At 47.6% G+C, this 18204-nt stretch overlaps 1 protein-coding gene across 2 annotated transcripts; it reads left to right on the top strand.

Moving 5' to 3' along the window:
• Positions 1–4621: 4621 nt before the first annotated feature.
• Slc38a2 (solute carrier family 38 member 2) lies at positions 4622–17971 on the top strand. Of its 2 annotated transcripts, XM_006974335.4 has the most exons (16): positions 4622–5139; positions 5749–5981; positions 6383–6464; positions 6609–6724; positions 9152–9225; positions 9353–9445; positions 9569–9650; positions 11051–11133; positions 11588–11646; positions 11734–11904; positions 12267–12346; positions 12452–12552; positions 13092–13216; positions 13499–13643; positions 13733–13830; positions 15030–17971. In XM_006974335.4, the coding sequence occupies exons 2-16, from the start codon at positions 5866–5868 to the stop codon at positions 15126–15128; spliced, it is 1524 nt and encodes a 507-aa protein (XP_006974397.1). In that variant the 5' UTR covers positions 4622–5139; positions 5749–5865; the 3' UTR covers positions 15129–17971. The 2 variants fall into 2 exon arrangements, with proteins under 2 accessions (XP_006974397.1, XP_076412792.1); XM_076556677.1 differs by lacking the exon at positions 6609–6724.
• Positions 17972–18204: the final 233 nt, after the last annotated feature.

Below are 18204 nucleotides of genomic sequence, written 5' to 3'. Positions count from 1 at the left end.
CACATAAATGTAACATAATTGCAGGTGGCAATGGGTGCTTTAAAAAAAAAAGCATTTCATTCATACACATATTTGAAAAGAGCTTCCTTTTTTTATAAGTGACTGGGCTAGATAGGATTAAACCAAGGCTGCCCTGAAAAGATTAGAGCTTTTCCACTGGTACCAGACAAAAAACTAGTATACAGACAACCCTAAAAGGAGCATCCAAAAGCTCTTGCTAGAGTAAGACCACTCTCTAATGAAATCATCAAATCCAGAAGCGCTAATGAAAGATGTGGCATGTAAGTTGAGTCTCTAAGGAAAAACAAAACACTTAGATCTGTAGGAAAGGCGAGGAAACGGAGCATGAAGAACACTCTAAGAAGTAGGAGTGGTTTGTAATTGAAAACAGTAAGCAGTACGTTTTGGCAAAAGCACCGAGCATGAAAGGAATATATTGATTATCTATTGATAAGTAGTAAACTATGCCAGAATGTAGTGGTTTAAAACAATGGACAGTTGTCACTTGTTTCAGAGGCCCAAGAATCCAGGCTGGTCTTACCAGATTTCTGTGACAAAGGTTTCCCCTGGGGACAAAGTCATCTTAAGGATGGACTGAGCAGGAAGAAGCCTCCAAGCTCATTCTTGACTCTGGCAGGCTTCTGGGATTCCCTGGTTTTGCCAGAGATAACAGCTTTTGCCACACGGATCTTCCCACGGGTAATTCAAGAGATGGTGGCTGGTTTCCCTTGAAGGAAATGCAGAAGGAAGCAAAAGAGAGGAAGTGTGGCAAGAGAACAGGAAAGATGCAAGCCATGGACTTGTTTGAAAGATTATTTTATGTGCATGGTGTTCTCTCTATCTCTCTCTCTCTCTCTCTCTCTCTCTCTCTCTCTCTCTCTCTCTCTCTCTCTCTGTGTGTGTGTGTGTGTGTGTGTGTGTGTGTGTGTGTGTGTGTGTGTGTGTATGCACCATGTGCATGCCTGGTGCCCATGGATGTTGGAAGAAGGCATCAGATCTGAATGGTGGGATTGTGGATTGTTGTGAGCCATCATGAGGGTGCTGAAAATCAAGCCTAGGTCCTCGGCATGAACAAGAGCTCTTAAGTGCTGCGCTATCTCTCCGGCTCTCATGAAAGCCAATGTCTTTTTGTAACCAAGTTTCAGAAGTGAGGAGGTTGGAGAGATGGCTCAGCAGTGAAAATTATGTGCTGTTCTTACAGAACACTAGTTTTCTCAGCAGCCATGTCAGGAGCTCACAATAGACTCTAACTACCATTCTAGGGGATCCCATCCCTCTAGTTTCTGTGAGCACATGCACACTACACACACACACACACACACACACACACACACACACACACACACCACACTCAAATAAATAAGAAAATAAGTCCTTTTTATTTTATCAGGGTCAAACAATTCTACAGAAGGCAGCTATCAGCCCTTGCTTAAAAAAAAAAAAAAACTTCCAACAACCGTGCTGGATGGTGGTGGTGCACGCCTTTAATCCCAGGAGGCAGAGGCAAGCAGATCTCTGAGTTCAAGGCCAGTCTGGTCTACAGAGTGAGTTCCAGGACAGCCAGGGCCACACAGAGAAACCCTGTCTTGCGAAACCAAAACAAACGTAAAAACAAAACAAAACAAAAACCCCACAAAACTTTCAACAACCTTCTTTGACAATGAACTCGAGAAAAATCTGAGCTATTGTGTGGCTGCCTTTCCCCCATAGGCCAGGCTATCAGATTGCTCTCAGACTTCATTGGTTCCAGCAAGAAATGAATTTTTACATCACAAAACCCAGTGTGGGGGTGGAATACAGCAGTCCCAGCTCCAGTTGAAATTCCAACTCCAGGGGTTGAGGAGCGTGAATCCTGAGTTCCAGCTCAGCCCAGACACGTTTTCTGAAATGTTGGTTCAAAAACACTCCCCAAGTACATCTTACATCACAACTCAAAATGCATCGTATTTAGTCCAAATACAAGTATCACAGCAAAATGCTTATTATTGCTGCAGACGTGATAGTGATTTCCCCCATTCTATCCTACCCGTTAAAGAATGTAAGCTGAATTCACCCACTGAATTCATCAGCCTCAAGCACTTGGTCCCTTTCTGCAGTCTGAAAAATGCAGACCATCAGCTTTACAGCATTTGGGGATTCCGTTTCTTTGTGTCCCCAAAGAAGGACAGCAAAAAAACCCAAAACAAAACAAAACAAAAAAAAACAGTAGCAGTAGAGGTCTCAGTTGGAAAACACTCGTGTTAGGTATTTGGTTTTAAGGTTTATTTTTAGGTGTATTTATGTCTGTGCACCACATGTATGCTGCAGCCAGGGCCACAGAAGCCAGAAGAGGACTTTGGAGTCCCTGGAACTGGAGTTATAAATGGTAGTGTTTGAATGTGTAAATTGTTACACAAACCAGGCCACTTTGGAAAGAAGCGCCATTAATAATTAAAGTGGGAGTGTCTTGGCTCGAGTGGGGTCTTCCTGGACAATAACACAGTGTCACCAGGTTAGGCCTGGCTATCACAGTAGTGCCGTGTGAGTGAGGCGAACACAACCTGGGTCCTCTGGAAGAGCAGCAAGTGTTCTTAACCAGTCATGTATTTTTGATTGGCTGTTAGGAGGAATCAAACTGGTGATAGAAAAACCACTTTTTATTTTGTTTGGTTTGGTTCATGTACCGTTCAGGTTCTGACCATCCAGAAATTCAGATCCAGATTACAAGCCTCCAACACCACACACAACACACACACACACTCTTAATTTCACAGGTCTGGCTCTTCCCTAACTATCCTGTAATATGAACCACCAACAAGTCCAAGGACAATAGATCTAGTTGTACTGCAAATTGCAGCCATAACCACCGAACTGGAGAACTTCCTGAACACCTCTGGCAGGGCAAGAGACTTGCCTGGAATGAAAAAGTGGCTTAAGACCTTTTGATTTTTATCAGTTAAAACCTGATATGAAGGAATTTCCCAGGACCCCTCTGGAGCCCCCCCACCAGGATTTTTTTCCGACAAGAGTAGAGCCACCGGTGTTAGTAGGGAGTGTAGTTGGAAGGAAGGTAACCAAGACTTTCCAGCCCCGATTATATGTCAAATTCCTAACCTCTCCTCCGAGAGAGTTTGGTCTCCATGGGGAGACTGTCGACACAAGACCACAAACAAACGTGAACAATTTGAGGATTGTACAAGATAGCACAGGTTTACAAAGTCCTCCTGCACGACACGGTTTGGAAACGAGCACTGCGAAAAGAGGTCTGAGGAGGGAAGCATTGAGGCAGGCCGAAAAAGAAAAAGGCTTTCTTGGGTCTTAACCACTAAGCCTGGGGTGACAGCGGCACTTGAGAGGGACGTGGGGACGTGCAGCGTCGAAGTTAAGACTATTGTTTAAGTGTGACCGGCTGGACGAGAGGAGAAGGTTCAGGGTGAGGGACACAGGGTGTACAGGGGAAATCGGGTCCTGCCCCGTCCATCACGAACACGGGCACCGGCTGAAGGCACCCCAAGTCTTCCGTGCCACGGAAATAGGCAGCGTTACAGATTTCCTCAGGAAAACACTGAAGGCAAAAACTGCGCTCACACCCAGTCCTTTCCTCTGTGCCCAGCCCAATCTCTCCCACGTCCCCCAAAGGAAGAGAGCACTAGGTCAAACTCGTTTGTTTATTCCTTCATTCAACCAGCATGTCTCTCTCCTCGGGGGTCTTTGTTCGGCAGAAAAGGAAGGGCCCTCGCCTTTCCGGCAGCACCGAAGAATATTCTAGTCTGAGGGACCCCCTGAGCCGCCCGAACCACCCCCCCCACCCCCCACCCCACCCCCCGCCAGACCACAGCACCCCGACAGATCCGGGCTGGAGAGAAAGCTCCAGGCCTGCATTCCAACCAGGGCGCGCTGGGTGGAAGCCCGGGGAGGTGGCTAACAGCACACAGCTCCCAGCTTGGGGTGGGGTGGGGTGGGTGGCAAGAGAGAAAGTGTCAGCCACCCGGGGAACGGGACGCCCCTAGGCGGCCTCGGGAGAGCTGGGTCCCCCAGCCCCGATCCCCGATCCCCTTTTAAGTGGGGTCTGGCTTTCTGTTCCAAGGGAAACCTCCCCAGGAACGCTGTCGCACGTGCATACCCAAAAGTCTATCCCGAAACGGAACGAACGGGCGAGCCGCTCGCCCTGGTCCTCAGAGGCTAGTTCGGGGGGAGTGAAAGCAGATCTAGGTGGAAAGATCGAGAGCACAAGCCGACCCCCCCAGGGTAGCGAGGCAGCGCGGGGCTCAAGTTGTGCAGGAGAAAACCCTTCACGCACATCTTAAAGTCACGGGCTGGAAAAGGGTTTTTTTTTATTCTTTGCGGGGTGGGGTGGTGGTGGAGGGGAGGACACCCATGCCGGATGTGTCCCCCCAAAAACGCCGTGTTGGGTGCCTGGGATGGGAGGGAATCTTTAGGGGAGCAGGCTCCAGACGGCAAAGCAAACCGAGGGTGGGTGGGTGGGTTGGGTGGGTGGCGGCCACCCACGGGGCTGCAGCGGTGCAGCGGTGCAGCGGGAGCCGCGCGCGCGGGGAGGAGGGGTGCGAAGGGCCTCCCTCGTCTCTCTCCCACCCCCACCCCCCCAAACCCCGGAGTCCGGGGTGCGGGGCAGCCGGGCGGGAGGGCGGGAGAGGGACGCGGGCCGGAGGCGGAGCCCCAGGTGGTGGTGTTGATACACAAAGACGAGCGAGCGCCCGCCGGCCCGGCCCCGCCCACTGACGCGGCGGCCTCCGCCGCTATAACTCAGCGCTCGCGAGCCCCGCTCCACACCGCGCCACGCCGCCGCCGCCGCCCGCCCGCCCGCACCGTCTGCTCTCGGTCTCCGCCGGAGAGGATCGCGGCCGCCATTCCCCACTCTTAAAAGAAAATTTTAAAAACAAAACAAAAAAAGAAAACAAAGACAACAGAGATCCAAAGCTATCATCATCCTTTTCATTAAAACCAGCCCTCTCTGCCTGTTGGATTGCGGGGCGGGGGGGAAATCTTGAGCGCATCTGTCGCTGTTATTTCTTTTATTTTTATTTTTTCGTCTCGTGGTTTTTTTTTTTTTGTTTTTAAATACGATCGCGGTGTGACCGAGACCGCCAGCGGGGGTGACGCTGCCGTGAGGTGGGCCAGCTCGGAGGGAAGAGCACCGAGGTGAGGCGGGGGAGGGGCGGCGGTGGCGGTGGTGGTGGTGGCGGCGGGAGCCGGGGTGTGCGAGCGGGCGGGCGGGCAGCCGGCCGCAACCTTTCCCGTTAAGGGGAGGGCGAGCCGCGCGCGCGGTCGCTGGGCTGCAGCGAGCACCCCCTTCCAACCCCGGATCTTGGGGACTCGGCGAACGTGAAGCCCGGGCATGGGGTTGGATTGGGGAAAGGCGAGCCGCGAGGGCTTTGACAATCGCCCCTCGGTATTGCATCAGTTCCTCCCCGGGGCGGAGGAGGGGCCGGGGGCCGGGTCTCCGCGGCGGCTTGGAGGGCTCGGCGTGCGCCGGTCAACAAGCTCGGCCCGGGGATGCGGGGGGGACGGGGGACGGGCCGGGCTGGGCGCCGCGGCCGGCTGGAGGGGCGCCGCGGCGGGCGCATCTTTGTTCTCGCGGGCCCCGCCGTCGGTACTTTTCCGCCCCTCGCCGCGCCCCCGCCCCTCGCGCGCCTGGTACTTTTCCACTCGCCTGGCGGGGGATGAATCAGCCGCGCTGCGCCGCCCGGCGGCGTCACGTGGTCGGGGGCGGGCGCCGCAGTCCTGACGCGCCGCCTTCTACCTTCGCAGGCGAGGCCGCCTCGAGGGCCAGCCCGTGCGCCGCCAAGGACAAAAGGAAGCCAACCAGCCAGCCAGCCAGCCGCCGCCGCGCGTCCGCCGAGCACACTTTTTCCTCCCGGAGCCGCGATGAAGAAGACCGAGATGGGAAGGTTCAACATCTCCCCGGATGAGGACAGCAGCAGCTACAGCTCCAACAGTGACTTCAACTACTCCTACCCCACCAAGCAGGCTGCGCTGAAAAGGTGCGCTTTGCAATCCGTAAATATAAATAAATAAATAAGCAAGCAACCCGGCTTTGCACACATGGTCGCCTCGGGAGCTGGAGCAATGGCTCGTGGGTTGCAGGCAGACGCTCACACCCGGGGAACCGGGAGGCTAGCCTGGGGCCCCAGCTTCCTGCTCACATTAGCCCCAGGAGAGAGTAGCCTTCTAAATTACCCTGTTGTTAACTGTATGACCGACGGTATCTCGGGGAAGACCTAGCCGGGGTGATGACGCCTTATGCATTAACTAAAAGGTGTCATAGCAGAACTAAAGGGCTGTTTGACTTCTTGTGCATTAAAGCATGATTTTGCGGATCCCTCAGTCGGGGTTACAAGGGCCTTTTTTAATTTTTTTTTTTTTTTTTTTTTAATTTTTGCAGCCATTATGTGGACGTGGATCCTGAAAACCAGAACTTTTTACTTGAATCAAATTTGGGGAAGAAGAAGTATGAAACAGACTTTGTAAGTTGCAAATACTATTCTGTGCCTGGCTTTATGGAGTAAAAGAATAGTGTTACTTTTAGATTTCAAATCTAACTTGCCCGAAGCTGGTTTTCTCCTTTTAATTATTGTTATATGTTTGGTTATCCTTTTCCCTCTATGTAGCATCCAGGTACTACTTCCTTTGGAATGTCAGTATTTAATCTGAGCAATGCGATTGTGGGCAGTGGAATCCTTGGGCTTTCTTATGCCATGGCTAATACTGGAATTGCTCTTTTTATGTAAGTATGTGTAAGTAGCGAGTCTGCCATGCAGGGCAGTTAATACGATAAACATATTTTGGCTCCGGAAAACAGAATTTGCAGTTCACATAGTTGATCTAAGAAATCCGAAACTGTTTTACTACATACTGTACGACATCAAGAAAGCAAGTTAGAGAGAAAAGAAGGTAGCGCTTAAAACAGACAGGTGAGGGTCAGTAAAAGAACCGTGGAGTCTAGAGTAACTAACGTTTGGTTGAAAACAGAAGCCAACATTACAGTAAGTGAAGTTCCAAGTGGGTTTCTCAGGTGGACAGTCTCCCCCAAAACCTCTGGCCCTTACAAACATAAGGAAAAGAAAGTTCTGGATAAAGGTGTGGTGATATTTACCTAGCCCAGAACATATTGGTGTTAGGACAAGTGAGTCATAATTTTCTGGATGCTAAAAAGCAAATTGACTTTTTCTTTTTTTAAATGATGTTTTTCCAGATCTGTATGATGCCTAAATAAGAGCCTACTCATTTTTTAAAAAGTTAATGAGTTGATCCTCTGCTTTCCAGAATTCATGTTTAGAGGTTGGAAGATGGTTCTTACTCATTTTGGGGTAACTGGCCCTTAGGGAATGTGACTGAAGAGAAATGGGCTAAAAGTACCAGTCAGTGGTAGAGTGCCTGCCTAGCATACACGATTCCTGGGTGTGATTCCCAGCGCCATCAGACGTGAGAACAGATAGCCAGAAAAGTTATTTCCAAGGACAAAAGCATGTACAGGTCCAAGTGTGTAGATTTCACTGAGTGTAGTTTCAGACTGCCTGTGGATGTGTGGCTGACACAGTTTCTGTAGAAGCCCTACTGATGCCAAATTAATCACACACACACAAATGAGAAACACCCCCCCTTCATGACAGTTATGTTTTGGTTAGCTGATGGCTACCTTCTACTTAAGTTACTTTTTCCAGCATGATAAAAAGTTCATGAGCAGAAAGCACAGCTTTGTGAAATTCCACACTAATGTTAAGCCTGGCTTTGGGTACTGGAAACATCAGGGTGAGGATTTGGGGGGCATTTCTTGCCGAAATGAAGCCTCAGGAACTTTAGATACAGCACATCCTGAGATTTCAGTTTTTTGATGGGACTCTAAATGGCTGGAATCGAAAGTTAAGTGTCTGAAACCCTTCCTAGCTCTTGCCATGAAAACTGGAAAACAGCCTTTAAAATGCTACCAATGTGGTTATTGGTAACTTGTTTCATAACTGAAAGGAAAACTTAACCGTGTTACCCTTGAACTTTTGGAATTCATAGCTTACTATGTGTCTGATTAACCATTTTAATAAATGGCTAAATGATACCAAGATTGTGTGAGTTTTTATTCATTATATGAGTTTTTACTTACATCATATGTAAAGGTAAATTATATGTAAAGGTGTTAAAGCCACATTCTGAGATGGCTAGTTGACCTCTTAAGGAGAGTTAAATCTTGAGGTGGAAAGTGACCTCGAAGGGCATGGAATCCATTGTCGTCTCCGTGGAAGACATAGTACCTAATTTGTTTTAAATTTTTTTTTTTTTAAATCGACTTTTTTCCAAGAAGTCAAGTGCATAGTGTCACCTCGGGAACCGGGTGTCCTGACGGTCTGACCTTAGGATGGAAGTCACAGCCCGTACTTTGTGTGCTGATGGCTTTTTTTTTCTTCTGTTTTCTTTAGCCGGCACCTTACAGAGTGTACAGTTTGCCCATACAAGGTCAACATTCATGTGGCTATTTCATTTGCATATCTGCTGGGGTTTTTTTTTTTTTCCTTCTGTTTTAATCGCTGCCTTGTTTGCCTTCGTAGAAGGAAAGTGGAACTTGACTGAGAAACCTCTACCCTCGAGGAAAACAGTGCAGTTAGAGCCCATTAGTCCTTTAGCTTTCCAATCCAAGTGGAAGGAGGGTGGAGCTGATAACTCACTCTAGTGCTCAGGATTTTTCACTAGGGGTGTGTGTAGCGATTTGTGTCTCCACGGCTGTCACCTCCCTGATTGGTTAGTACATTTTTTTATAGTGTGACGACATGTTAGTTCCACCTGTCTCGTTTTTCTCTATCTGGTCCATGGGGTCTTGGCCTCTCCGGACCCACGTATTGAGTGGCATAAAAAGCCTTGTGGACCAGGTTTAAATGGCAAGTTTAGAATGAAACCATTGGAAACCCATGGCAGGCGTGTAGATAATTACGGTACCGGAGCCAGAATACAAGGTTCTCCTCCCCGAGACTGGGGGCTTCGCAGTCTCCTGTGGTTGGCACAGAACGGACGTTGCTTTCAATACTGTGAGGCTCACCTGAGGCCTGTGAGTTAGTGTCAGGCAAGAGTGAGGAGGAGGGGCACTGCCAGCGCTGCTCTAGACGGGAGGTGTTTTCAAATGGCTAGCCCTGCTTGTTATTAACTACGTGCCTTTTCCTTTTCTCAGAATTCTCTTGACATTTGTGTCGATATTTTCCTTGTACTCTGTTCATCTCCTCTTGAAGACTGCCAATGAAGGAGGTACAGTAGCATTCTTGATCTCCCCCCACTCCACCCCCTACCCTCCCACCCCCGTAATTTCTGCCTGTCCTGATCTGGGACGGGGCAGAGCTTCCAGAGCGTGTGATTCCTCTCTTCTTCGATGCAGGATCTTTATTATACGAACAGTTAGGCCACAAGGCGTTCGGACTGGCTGGGAAGCTGGCAGCCTCTGGGTCGATCACCATGCAGAACATTGGAGGTACGTCTGGAAAGGGCGCGTGGGGTAGGCTTCCTCTGGTAGCAGCACAAGGTGGTGACACGTGGCTCGAGTGTCACAGGCCGCGTTTTGCACTTGTAATGGTTTAATTTTGTTTTCCTCTAGCTATGTCCAGCTACCTCTTCATAGTGAAATATGAGTTACCTTTGGTGATCAAGGCGTTAATGAACATTGAAGATACGAATGGGTAGGTGCTCAGTAAGGTTACTCCATGGAAAAAATGGCAGATACCTTTTTCTTTTTGGTCAAAGTTGGATAACAGTTCATCAATAAATTTTCCAGAAGTATTCTTGTCAATACTTCTGGCGAGTAGTGCCCCACAAACTGATGAGGAGTTTTGTAGCAAGTTGCTCTTAACTTGGAACGGCAAATAGGCAGACCTGGCTGCGGAACCTTGATAGTGCTTGAATTCATCTCTGTTGATACTGAACGTTTATTATAGCTGCTGGATAAAGAGCTGGTTAAGACAGGTTTCGTTTTTTACCCCCCCCCCCAAAAAAAAAAACCCAGTCATGCTTAAAATAGTTAAGAAAACCAGCAGCTGTCCAGCTGTGCTGTAGAATGTTAAGTTTCCCAGCAGTGCTCATCCCAGGGAGGAGCAGGGCCGAATATAAACAGCCGAGGCTCATTTGTTCCCAGCTTGCACAGCGTTGCAGCCTCAGAGCCGAGAAGTGTGGATCTCCACTGTGCCCTTAGAGTCTTAGTTGAACACGCTGATCTTTCAGCACTGTCTTCCTGTGGGGTCCTTATAACTGCCGTGAGTGCAGTGGAACCCATGGAGAGTTAGAACTTGGAAGATGGAGCTTTTATACAAAGGAATGGCTTTAGTTTTGAGAGGGTCTCCCTGTTCCGTTCCAGCTGGTCTCGACCTCAAAGAGTTCCGCCCACCCCTGCCTCTGGGATGGAACATGGAAGTGCATGCCACTACCATACCCAGCCCGAATAGGCCTTGGTTACAAAGAGAAAAAAACAAAACAGTCCTAGGACTTAGGGAACATACCGTTTCAGAAATAACCTTTTGACTATTTTTTCTGGCATCAAGGTGGGTCAAGGTGTTACTGTATGATAACCTGAAATAAGTTCTGGTTGAGTCGGGGGGGTTGGTGCAGTCTAAATTTGGGGGAGGAGAGTGGTTGCCTGTGCATCTTAACCTAAGTGGAAGCTTAACTGAAATGCTTCACGGATAGACTTGCTCACAAATGTCTGAGGAGTCTTCCCTTTCCAGTGGTAGACATTACAAGCGAGGACGGGAACGTGGGTGTCCAGTGTTTCTCAGAGCACCGAGAGATAAGCCCACTGGCTGCACAGAGCAGCCTTGTTCCCTAACTAACGTTGGTATCAAGCTCTTCTAAGGCGCGTTTCGTGTTATGAATGAGCTGGCAGTCTGCCCAGAGCACAGAGCGCTGCAGAAGCCAGGGTTTCCATTCCCCACCTCTACCCTGACTGCTCACGAAGCATGGTTACAGAGTCAGCCCTGTCTCCAACAAGGGGTGCTCTTTTCTTCCCCCCAAACCGTCCTTTTCACGTGCGGTGTGTCGGATTTCCGAGTCAGACGCGGGGTTGATTTTTGGTTTTCCTCTTACTCAGATTGTGGTATCTGAATGGTGACTACCTGGTCCTGCTGGTGTCTCTGGTGCTCATCCTTCCATTGTCGCTGCTGAGGAATCTAGGTGAGCCAAACGCAAACGCATTCTGGGTTTTCTGTTTTGTTTTTGTTTTTTAAGACACGCTTTCTCTGTGTAGCTTTGGAGACTGTCCTGGAACTCCCTCTGTAGCCCAGGCTGACCTCGAACTTGGGGGTCCGCCTGCCTCTGCCTCCCAAGTGCTGGGATTAAAGGCGTGCGCCGCCACCGCCTGCCTGGCAAGCAAGGAGTTTCTAAAGGGTGTTGGAGGGACCCTCTCACTGGGGACTTAGCAGTTGGTCTACCAGAAATGACTGAAGGCTAGACGAAGGCTCTCAGCACCTACTTTGGGAATGGCAGTGGGGCAAGACCCTTTTAAAATGCAGCCGTGGAGCCCCCTGCTGGCCATAACACCCCGTTGGTGGCCCTAGTTAGCTAGCGTCTTGCGCTCTGTTCTCCAACCGTTTGATTAACCCAAAGCCTCTCTCTCCTTCCTCTCCAGGGTACTTGGGGTATACCAGTGGCCTCTCTTTGCTGTGTATGATGTTCTTTCTGATTGTGGTAGGTGATGGTTTTTCGGGTAGAAAAACACCCTTTTAAAGCTCTTGTCAAAACTACTCCGCTTAACAAACGCAAAATACATTTCAGGTGATTTGCAAGAAGTTTCAGATTCCTTGCCCGGTGGCGGCTATGATGGTCAATGAAACGGTGAACGGCACATCAGCACAGGCGGCCCTGGCTCTCCTGGCATCCAACGTGACATCTAACGCCACTGTCGCCGACTGCTGCAGGCCGCGGTATTTCATCTTCAACTCCCAGGTAACTAGTTGCAGTCCTGTGTCCTGGGAGGAAATTTTCAGGGAGGGAAGGATATAAGAAGAAACCGCCCATTTGGAATTTTACAATATCTCTTGAGATACATGGAGGCTCCGTAATAGATGCCTTTTAGGAAAAAGAAAAGAAGTAGACGGTAGTGTCGGGTTCTCCCCCTTAGACGAGGAATACAAGTGAAATAAGCCCATGACGTCAAAGTGGCGTGCGTCTCAGATGTCAGTTATTGGTCGCACCTGGTCAACAGAACCGAAGAACGGGAGTTACACTGAAGTGAACTGACTGTGGGCTTTGGTTTTGAACCCCTGAAGCCTAGCTGGGAACTGACAAGGGTGGGTCGTCTTTTTCAGACGGTGTACGCCGTGCCAATCCTGACCTTCTCTTTCGTCTGCCATCCTGCCGTGCTTCCCATCTACGAAGAGCTGAAAGGGTAAGTACTTGATCTGACTGCGTTGGTGGGGCACGTCCTGAGACGGTAGGTTGTCACGTGCTCACGCCATTGACCACCACGCTCTGCTCTCCCTCCCTTGTGCAGCCGCAGCCGGAGGAGGATGATGAATGTGTCCAAGATTTCTTTCTTCGCCATGTTCCTCATGTATCTGCTTGCTGCTCTCTTTGGATACCTGACATTTTACGGTAAGTGATGCCTCACTTAAGAAAAAGAGAGGTGAATGTGTTGGAATGAAACTGGTATTATTATCGTGTGTCTAGTTTTACTGTAAAGAGTTCCAGTCTGGCTTAATCGGTATCTCCTGGGGTCCAGATTCAGAAGCATGCGGGAGCCATTTGGTGGTCTTTCTGTGATGGCCTTGTCTCTGTTGCGCTCACACTGTCTCTGCTCCTACCTTTAGCTGTAACTAACACAACACAACACACACACACACACACACACACACACACACACACACACACAAGCCAGAGTGGGATTTAGGCGCTTAGCCCCTGTTCTTACTGGAGGTCATGTGGCTAAATCGCGGTATTTAGAAAATTTTTCCTCCAATGTTACTTTAATTGCATTAACCATAATTCCAGATTAATCTTATTAGCCGCTTAGTTTACAGTCATTTTGTGACTAGCTGATAATTTCAGTGCAGATTTCACTGTAAGGTAGCTTTGCTCCTCGATCCCCAGAGGAAACCACGCTGAGAGCTTTCCCTGGTCCCTGTCTCCCACAGGACAGGTCGAGTCGGAACTGCTTCATACCTACTCTTCAGTCGTGGGGACTGACATCCTTCTCCTTGTTGTGCGTCTGGCTGTGTTGATGGCTGTCACCCTCACTGTACCAGTGGTTATTTTCCCGGTAGGTAACCACCCGCTCCTGCAGCAGCTAGCATGGGTCCGGGCGTGGAGGTGTAAGGAAGGGAACTCACGGTAATGCCACACTGGGGATGGGTTGGCAGGGGTGAATAATAGACAGTGTGGATTCCAGGTGATCATGGGGCAGAAAATGGGAGGGAGTATCAGTTCTCTAGAAAAACTGTCATTGGTACATTGCCAAATACTTGTGAAGTCTTTGCATTAATTAAACTTGGTGGATTGTTAAATAATAAAAATGGTACCTTCCCTCCCCCCCCCCCCCCAGATCCGGAGTTCTGTGACACACTTACTGTGTGCCGCGAAAGAGTTCAGTTGGTGGCGTCACAGCGTCATCACTGTGTCTATCCTGGCCTTCACCAATTTGCTGGTCATCTTTGTCCCTACCATCAGGGACATCTTCGGTTTCATTGGTAAGTTTTCGATTCACGTGCCTGGAATATGAAGGCTTGAGAAACAGATCCGGGTTCTCAAAGGAGCAATATCTTGTTTTTTTTTCCAGGTGCGTCGGCAGCGGCCATGCTGATCTTCATCCTTCCGTCTGCCTTCTACATCAAGTTGGTGAAGAAAGAGTCGATGCGATCCGTGCAGAAGATTGGGGTGAGTGAGAAGGACTGTAAAGCCGACGGGTACTTTCAGTAATCTCTCTCCGGAAGTTAGAGTCTGGAAGTGCTTAGCGGAAGAGATGGGAAGCGGAGGTCCGAGTTAGCTGTGCAGCAGTTAACATAATCGCAGGAAGTTACTGAAGCGCAGTGTAAAGTATTGGCATAATTATTCGTGCCCCGGATGATGGGTGCCAGTGTGCACATCAGCTGTAGACTACAGGAAGGTGAGGTCTGTTTAGTGAGACCAGTCAGTCTCGTTCCTGAGTAGAGCTGTGGGTGCCTTCTCCGTCCGAATAGGTTCGCTATGGATGGGTTGGGTTGCATCTTGTTTCGAAGGGGAGACCACGCTAAGCACACCCCAGCATCCTAGCGGGGTACTTAGGGATGGAGGACTACCAACCCTGATGCCCGCTGCTCTTCTATTCTGGTCTGAAGAATGAGGTTGGGAGTAGATGGGGGTGAACTTTTCTTGGGGAGACAAACTATTGAGCACGGGCGGCACCTGCAAGCTAAGGTCTAATGTGGGGTGTCTGGACACCCTGTGAAGGTGTATTGCTGTGGTTGGTGTAATAAAAAGCTGAACAACCAATAGCTAGGCAAGAGGTATAGGCGGGATTTCCGGGGAGAGAAAGGAAGAGGAGAGGAAACAGGAGGTGCAAGATGGGAGAGAGGTAACACCATGGGGTAGAACATAAATTAATATAAATGGTTTAAGTTACAAGAGCTAGTCAGGAACAAGCCTAAGCTATGGGTCAAGCTTTCATAATTAATAAGTCTTTGCGTTATTTGGCAGCTGGCGGGACAGAAAAAGACTCATTACAGTCCAACTCCTTAAATCTATGAGTTAATTACAGGGACATGGGCAAGGAATTATAGCTGCACTGAAGAAAATGTCCGTCCGTGTTCCCTCCAACACTCAGATTTAGGCTTGATTCTGTGACTTAATATTTGCTTCAAAAAACCAAAACCGCACATCCAAAAAAAACCAGTCCAACTCGGTTTCAGCAGAAAAGCTTTTTGCTTGAGGAAAAAAATGAAAAATCACAGAAGTTCAAAAGGCTTCAACAATATAGGCCTCCTAGGCCACAAGTAACCATTTGATCACTTAGAGCCGTTAGGATTTAGTCAGGTAAAAACTGGGGGGGGACGTGATGGCACCTCCCGCGCTGACCGAGTTCTCTCCGCTTCTTGCAGGCCCTGCTGTTTCTCCTCAGTGGCATAGTGGTGATGATCGGAAGCATAGCCTTGATCGTCCTGGATTGGGTACACAACGCCTCCACAGGTGGCCACTAATGGCACCACTCAAACTCGATGGTCCATCTGCCGCCCGCCCGCGCTGAGTCAACACTCGGCTTGCTCAGAGATGGCACCCGACGCTTTCGGATCACTTCCTTTTGAAGTGCAGATTCCTCGCTGGTTCTTCTGGATGCAGAATAAGTGGAACTTTTCTTTTTGTTTCGGTTTTTTTTGTTGTTGTTGTTCTTTTGGGTTTTTTTTATTTTTTGTATTTTGTTTTTGTTTGTTTTTTTTTTAAAGAAACTTATCTGTGTGTTAGGGAATGGATCTTAACAGCAAAACCACGAGTCTTGGGTTAAGGGAAGTGATTATTTATTCCATTCCAGAGAATGGACGAACTTTTAACTTTTTATCAAGCCACATGCTTGGCTCTGTCATTGTTTAACTTGGATATTTTGTGATTTTACTTGAATGTGCCTAATGGAACCATTCGATGTGAAAAACACTTAATTTACAGCAAAGTATTGAAATAAGCATTGAGAAAAAACACTTATTTTTTGTACCAAAAAAAAAATACTTTAAAAGACCTCAGAAGCACTATTTTACTTTGAAGAAGTTGCATTTTTTGAACTTTATCCAGAACCAGTTGTCAATAAACTCCGTAAAAAACAATTTCATTGATATTTAAAAATGAATATTAGTATTATGAAATTATTTGCCTTTTTTGTAGGCATTATAAGCCAAATACTTTTTTACCCAAAATCATTTTCGGGAAAATGTTAAGAAAAGTTGTACCATGAATTAGCATAGTTTTGTTTTGTTCATTCAGATTTCATTTAAAGGATACTTGGTAACTAACTGCTGCACCAAATCAGGTGAACTCTGTTCATCACCCTCTGCCTCCAGGTAACTGGTTCATTAAAACTAAAATGTTTATGTCTTCAACCTACGAGGCTGGGAAACAGTGCAGATATTTCTGTTGGAAATGAAATAACTGATTTTGAGGTACCAAATAGTTAGTGCAATTGGGTAAAACAGGGTTTATTCAGTTGCGTCTGGGTCCAGAGTTGTATTGTCAGCTCTGGGTCGTGCTTTTGGGCCAGCCCTTTAAAACATGGCTTCCAGAAGTGGAGATGAGCATCCAATGGCAGAAGAGGCCAGAACTCTCCAATGGGAAGTGCAACTTCCCAGTGCTCCGTCTCCTGGAAGCGTGGTTTACTTGACAACACGTGCTCATCTGTGTTCCTGCTGTGACCACAGTAGAGGTCTGACCCACAGGCTGCGCCGCGGCCAGCACACTGCGAGTTCTCGGCAGAAAGACCACTGGGTTTCCCGTGCAGTAAGCCTCTTAAAAACTCGTGCTGGACTGTCATCTCATTCTTGTACAATGCAGAATTGTTTGTTTACATCGAACAAATGATTAGTTAAGAGGAACTAGTACAACCTGGTTGTGCTCGAGTTCCCGGTCCGACTGCATGCTTACCTTTCCATTTCAATTCCAGTTAAAAGTGAGAACATTACTTTCAAGCTTGGCTTTAAGAGCACATTTATTGTATGTTAACGGTGTATGGTGAATATATTATTAATGTGGTACTTTGCTCATCAGGCATAATGTCTAAGATCTAATATACATAATTCCATTAAGTGGTTAAGGGAAGCAAGTGGAATCATCAATTGGCCATCTGGCTCTTGAGATTATCTCTTGAACTGAGTATTTTTAGTTTGAGGCAAGGGCCAGAAATGTGGTGCACATGGTTTTTTGTTACACAGTCTTGTATTGTATATGTGGCTAACTTCCTAGCCAAGATATGTCTGCTCTTCAAGACCCTGGCAGACTGGAAGACGTCTGGGCGTGCTACATTGGGTAAGACCAATGGTCCGTTTTGTGAAACCTCTGGGGACCGTCTAGGAGCAGAGGCAGTGGGAAGACACTCTACCACGCTGCTTTCATTTCTCAAATCCAGAACCTCACCTGTAGTTCAAGAATTAGCATTTCCGCCTGAAGTCCTGGAAAGAGTTGCTGATAAGACCTGCCAGGGATGCTGAGAAACAAGCATCCGAGAGAAGGTGCCATGGCAACCAGGAAGAAGTGGAGGAGAAAATCCTGTTCACAGCCAATTCGTGTGGACTTTCCAAACCTTTTTGTGAGGGAGCACAAAATAAGGTTCAAAATGAATTTTTAGGCCAAATTCCAACGCTTGAGGCTGTTTGACCTGCCTTGAGGATCCTAAACTGAATTCCCGTTCACGAGCAGTCTTCAGTATTAAAACCACTGTCCTGACACCTCGTTTTTACATTGCAGTCTTCCATGGACATTTCAGTTATAACTGTACTGTTATTTATAGAGCAGCATTAATCCATTAAAGCTAACCTATTTTTCAATATTTATGATAAACTGTACATACATTGTCCATATGTATTTGTAAATAGATTGTATATACTGTTGGAACTGGGTCTTGGGTTCAAATGTATATATTCCCATAAGTTTCTTAACTGCATTTTGATGAATTTACACTATATATAAGTCTCCAGAGTACTTGTACAGAGAATACAATATTAAAAATTGACACTGTGTATAAATACTGAAATTGAAAATAACTTGTTTAAATTGCATTTGCAATAAGCTAATTGGACATCAGTTTAAGTTAAATCTCATTTAAATTTTAAATGAGGTCTAAATTTTCAAAATGCAGTAGCTACAACATGCTATCAACATCATCAAATGTGACCACGAGGGAAGATGGGAGAACCTTGGTTGTGTATATAATGTACATGTCCCCCTGTACTGTTAGAGGCCAACAGGCGGCCGTGGCTTGTTGGCAAAGAGTGCTACACCGGTTTCAATGAAACAATGTATGTTTGTTTTAACTGAACTAAAATAAATACATGCTTAATCCTAAGTGGCCTTCTTTTCTTTCGGGTAGTGGGATGAGGCCTATCAGGCGCCTAGTAAAACTGCCTGGCACTCATAACGTGCTTCCAGTTATGGAAGACAACTTGGGTCTTACAGAGCATCTCGGGGTTACAGGGCTCAGTTGGAGATTCAGGCTCCCCTGCTGGAGATAACCACCCTTTTCTAGCGTGGCAGAGTCTACATCAGTGCCGGTTGGTGTTAGGAAGCTACCCTGGTGCA

Source organism: Peromyscus maniculatus, chromosome 20 (genome assembly GCF_049852395.1).
Source record: "Peromyscus maniculatus bairdii isolate BWxNUB_F1_BW_parent chromosome 20, HU_Pman_BW_mat_3.1, whole genome shotgun sequence".
NCBI classification, from domain to species: domain Eukaryota; kingdom Metazoa; phylum Chordata; class Mammalia; order Rodentia; family Cricetidae; genus Peromyscus; species Peromyscus maniculatus.
This window is presented reverse-complemented; position numbering and strand designations above follow the sequence as displayed.